Source organism: Sprattus sprattus (assembly GCF_963457725.1).
Source record: "Sprattus sprattus genome assembly, chromosome: 7".
NCBI lineage: Eukaryota > Metazoa > Chordata > Actinopteri > Clupeiformes > Clupeidae > Sprattus > Sprattus sprattus.
Window position 1 is genome coordinate 14,840,702 of NC_137926.1, and position 5,075 is coordinate 14,845,776.

The 5,075-nt window shown below is 45.7% G+C and overlaps 1 protein-coding gene across 1 annotated transcript in view; it reads left to right on the forward strand.

Moving 5' to 3' along the window:
• The first annotated feature begins 2,938 nt into the window (after positions 1–2,938).
• cd44b (CD44 molecule (IN blood group) b) overlaps positions 2,939–5,075 on the forward strand; it is a 15,301-nt gene continuing 13,164 nt past the window's right edge. Inside the window, exon 1 of the mRNA XM_080842647.1 lies at positions 2,939–3,054. Coding sequence (XP_080698773.1) covers positions 2,988–3,054 — 67 coding nt within the window. The 5' untranslated portion in view covers positions 2,939–2,987. The remainder of the gene's footprint in view (positions 3,055–5,075) is intronic.

Consider the following 5,075-nt stretch of genomic DNA (forward strand, 5'->3'; position numbering starts at 1 on the left):
AATCCTTCTGTGTAATTTCCAATGCATCACTTTGCATGACTGACTAATGTTTACATAGGTCTCCAAGAATCACAAGCCTCACAGGACAAACAATCTTCTGTTGCCATGACAATGCCAGAAACAGGAAGTGATGCGGTGAATGCGAGAACAACATGTTAACTGTTTGTTTGACACCATTCACCTCATGGGAGCAAACACTTGCCCATAGCAAGACAGTAAACATGATGCTTTAAGGTCCCTATCCACAATGACATGTGACAATCCTACGCTGCACTTTACATCAAAAGCACACGTTTCTCAACCCTTTTTGAGGCTGATCTCATCATGACTGTCTTTCTCTCCAGCCACAAAAAGGTCAACCAAAGATTAGGTTAAACCAAGGTTAGATCAAAGAACCTCAAGTGCCACAGCTCCCCACTAGAAAGTAACACACCCGATGCTGGTACCCTCTGAGCTCTGAAGTGTTTTCTATTGTTTATTACAGGAGGCTCGGCAGTTCCTGTTTCCAGCTATTCACCTTATTTATTTATAGAGGCCAACATTTCCCAATTAGCTCGCCCTGTGTGAATGTGAGTGTGTGTGTAGTGGGTGTGAGTGTATGTGACTGTGTGGCTGCATGTATCTTTGTGTGTGTGTGTGTGTGTGTGTCTGTCTGTGTGTGTGTGTCTGTGTGTGTGTGTGTGTGTGTGTGTGTGTGTGTGTGTGTGTGTGTGTGTGTGTGTGTGTGTGTGTGTGTGTGTGTGTGTGTGTGTTTGTGTGTCTCTGTGTGTGTCTCTGTGTGTGTGTGTTTCAACGGGTGGTCATGGTGTGACTGTGACATCAGCCCTGTGGCCAGGAATCCCAGATACAGTACCCACATACCAGCCCAGTCAGTCAGTCAGTCAGACAGAGAGGGAGCTGGGAGGGAGAGAACAAATCCTTTGGCAGGGTAGGGCCTTTCCACTGTCACTGTGTAGATGCAGAAGGCTTCACAAGTGCAATTTTCAAACAATGATTTAGCTGATTTAGTAACGCCCATGCCTAACACTGTGGTTTCGATGCAAATTCGTTTGATTTGTCCACGGAAATGAAAGCCCTGAGAAGAAATTTATCTAAAGCAAACTACTGGACATTTTATCTGATTTGTCTGTTTGGATTTTGAAATGTTTTTGTTCTGTTCTGTTTGTTTGTTTTGTTTGCGGTCACAAATTAATGACTGTCTAGTAAACAGTAAACAAATCACACATATCAAGAAAGTAATTTTCTCTTTCTTCGATTCATATAAATTAAATATATATCCGATGTTTATTTATGTGTTGTTTTTTAAGACACAAATGGCTTCCAGTGTTGTTTTGATTTCTGCTACAGATCACACATTGTTCACTGGGCATTATGCAAAATGGCTCTTCTGAAATCAACAAGCGGTGAGTCTTCAGCCTTGGATTTAGTATTGTAATGTAATCGATACCACCCAGCACACTATAGAGCTCGTCCCACTGGCACTCCATCCGTCACAGGCGTGAAAACCCTCTTTGCAAGCTTGTTATCTTTACCGCATTATTGGAAACAGATAACATTCTTGAACTTCATTATCATTATTGAATTGTGTGCTTATCCCTACTTTGACATTGAGGCTTAGTGCATATATGTGAGGCTTAGTACATATTGTGGTCTCCATGACAACAAGTTCACAGGTTAGGCAAGTGGTCCTGAGCTATATTTAAAAAACTTTAATAATTTGACTGTCTCCAAATGTATCCATGTCTCCAAAATGATATACAATAGTCATTAGTTGGGGCAGACATCTTGATTTCAGTCTATTGTTATTTTCCCTCCTTCCTTCTTCCCTCCATTTCCATTTAAATTGATATTGACATTGCTATTAATGAATGAGAGGGGAGAAAGAGATAGATAGATAGATAGATAGATAGATAGATAGATAGATAGATAGATAGATAGATAGATAGATAGACAGACAGACAGAGAGGGGGTAAAAGCTGTGTTTATTTAGTTCAGAAAAAGACACACACTATTACAAAAGAGCAGAATAGCATTGCTATTAATGAATGAGAGGGGAGAAAGAGATAGATAGATAGATAGATAGATAGACAGATAGATAGATAGATAGATAGATAGATAGATAGATAGATAGATAGATAGATAGATAGATAGATAGATAGATAGATAGATAGATAGATAGATAGATAGATAGATAGATAGACAGACAGACAGAGAGGGGGTAAAAGCTGTGTTTATTTAGTTCAGAAAAAGGCACACACTATTACAAAAGAGCAGATGTCTCCTCAGCAACAGTTGGTATCAGAGTGAAAGAAAAGAGAAGAACGAATGAAAGGAAGGAGGGAAAAGGAGAGAAAAGGAGAGAGCTTTGGGGTACAGAAGAAAGGGCCACCTTCTGAGACAGTAAACTGCAGCGACTAAAACAGTCAGACAGGAAAGAGAAGAGGAGAGAGAGAAAAGAGGAGAGCGTGAGAGAGAATGAGAGAGAGACGGTAGGAGAAAGCATGAGAGAGATAGAGAGCAGAGCATGAGAGGGGGGGGGGGGTTGAGGGGAGACAGAGGGAGGGAGGGGAGGGGAGGGTAGATGAAGGGAGGGGAGGGGAGCCAGAGATGGAGTGGGTGGAGGGAGGGAGGGTCGGTGAGTGAGAGGCAAAAGGGTGTGTACGCAAAGCACCACCCTCTTCCCCCCTGTCCACCGTGGCAGCGAGCTGTTTGGCAGTCTCTCGTTCTCTCACTCACACTCATTCACTCTTAAGAACACGCAGGATATTCAAAAGTTGGGCTAAAGTCTGCTGCACTTCTAGGAGCCTCTGAGACATCGCTAGGAACTCTCTCGTGGACGTCGGACTTCTCTCAGACACACACACACACTCTCTCTCTTTTTATCTTTCTCTCTCTCCCTCTCACCCTCTCATTCACCACATCCTCTTCTGACAGAGAAGACACAAGACCCTCCAGCAGCACCTCCACAGCCAGCCTCTTCGCCCAGGATGTGGGCTCTTTTTGTCGGGCTCACCTTTGGATTACTGGCCTCCGCCAGGTCAGACACAGGCGCAGGTGAAGTACATGGGGGGTTGTTTGAGAGTGTGTGTGTATGTGTGTGAGAGGGACAGAGTGTGCATGGATTTGTGGTGGAAGTTAAGGTGTGTTAAGGTTTTTTTTGTCTTGCTCCTGTCTCTCCTGTTGCTGGTGGATCATGCTCACAGGTGTGTGTGTGTGTGTGTGTCTGTATGTGTGTGTGTGTTTAGGTGGGTGGGTGCTTGTGGGCAAGGGGGTTTCGAGCTGTGTTTAGGTCGAAGTGGGTTGCTTAGCCACATGTGTGTGTATGTGTATGTGTGTGTATGTGAGTGTGTGTGTGTGTGTGTGTGTGTGTGTGTGTGTGTGTGTGTGTGAGTGTGTGTGTGTGTGGGGGGATGGAGAAAGACATGCCGGCTGAGCAGCATGTGGCGTGTGTGAGACACACACAGGCAGCGTGTGTGGACTCAGACAGCAGCTAGCGTGCCTCAGTTAGCCCAGACAGGCACTAGCCTCACACAGACAGACAGAGGCTCAGTCAGCACAGACACAAAGGAGTCCGAGGCGAGCGGCGAGTCTGCCGGGCGCGCGCGGGAGAGAGAGCCACAGTCGGAGCACGAGCGAGAGAGCGAGAGAGCGAGAGAGCGAGACAGGACGCGTCTGTGCCTCCAGGCTCCCTCGCCGCGTACTCAGCATCATTCTCCCTTAGCTTTAATATGACTTATCCACTTAATCAGGCTTCCGCGGCGCACAGGGGCGACAGATGACCTCTATTTCCCGCCATGAAAAGACAATGTCACGGCAATCTCTTTCTGTGCTATTACTATTGTTTGGGGGGGGGGCGGGCAAGGGAGGCGGGGGGTTATGCTGATATGAAACCGACACAAAAGAAGTCTCCGTGCGTTTTCTTTCCTTTTCTCCGTTTCTCTCTCTCTTTCTCTTTCTCTCTCTCTCTCTCTCTTTCTACTGGCATGGCTACTCTTCTGCTTCTCTGTTGTCTTCTCTCAGCTATGTCTGGTTTTACTCTTTGTTTGCCACGAGCTGGGACCTTTAGAGAGAAGAGAAGAGATGAGGAGAGAAGGGAAGGGAAGATAAGGGAAGCTTTGCTGCCTCTGAATCTAACAGGTCGGGAGATGCAAGCCTCACTGTTCTGCTGTCTGCCAGACAAAGCAGTATGTGACTCAAAATCTGTGTGTGTGTGTTTGTATGTCTAAATTAATACAAAGGCAATAATCTCTCAAACATATTTGGTGCTGTATGCTACACAGCCCATATGCTTGTTTTTATGTATTTATTCATATATATATATCCTGTGGATTTGTATGTTTGTATTTGATTTTTAGTGTGTCAGTGTTTAGTGAAGGAGTCTGTTACTTCCTATGGAAAGACAAGCAGATTTGGGGACGGTGGGTTTGTGCTGACAGGAACTGGTGACACCTAGGTCAAACAGGGGTCATGCCCTAGTCAGAGCACACTGTGTTCTCAAGGACCCATGCTCAACCAAGACAACCCCCCCTCGGGGTAAAGAGTTATGGAGCCCATGCTTGTGTGATGGCATGGGTATCTGTCCAGTGTCTGGCGTTTTGTGTGCCTCATTCTTGCCTGATTATGAGGCACACACTCATGGTGGTATTCTGGATCATGGGACAGTCCTGTCACTGTCTGCCACTGGCCGAGGCCAAACCTCAAAGGTCCAGCCACAGTTAATTTTCAACCTTCATGGTATGTTCAACTTTAGACATGAGCTCTGTACAAACTCACCCTCGTGCACACATGTTCGTGTTCTGAGCACATACATGTATGTGGGTGGAGGGACATTTGGAGTGTATGCTCCCCCATGTTTGTATGTGTATGTGTGCGAGTGTGTATGTACTTGTGTGAGTGCATCTGTCCGTGTGTGTGAGTGCATGTGGGTGTGTGTATCTGTGTGTGTGTGTGTATCTGTGTGTGCGTGTGTGTGTGTGTTTGTGTGTGTGTGTGTGTGTATGTGTGTGTGTGTGTGTGTGTGTGTGTTTGTGTGTGAGTGCGTATGTGTGTCTGTATGTGTGTGTGTGTGTGTGTGT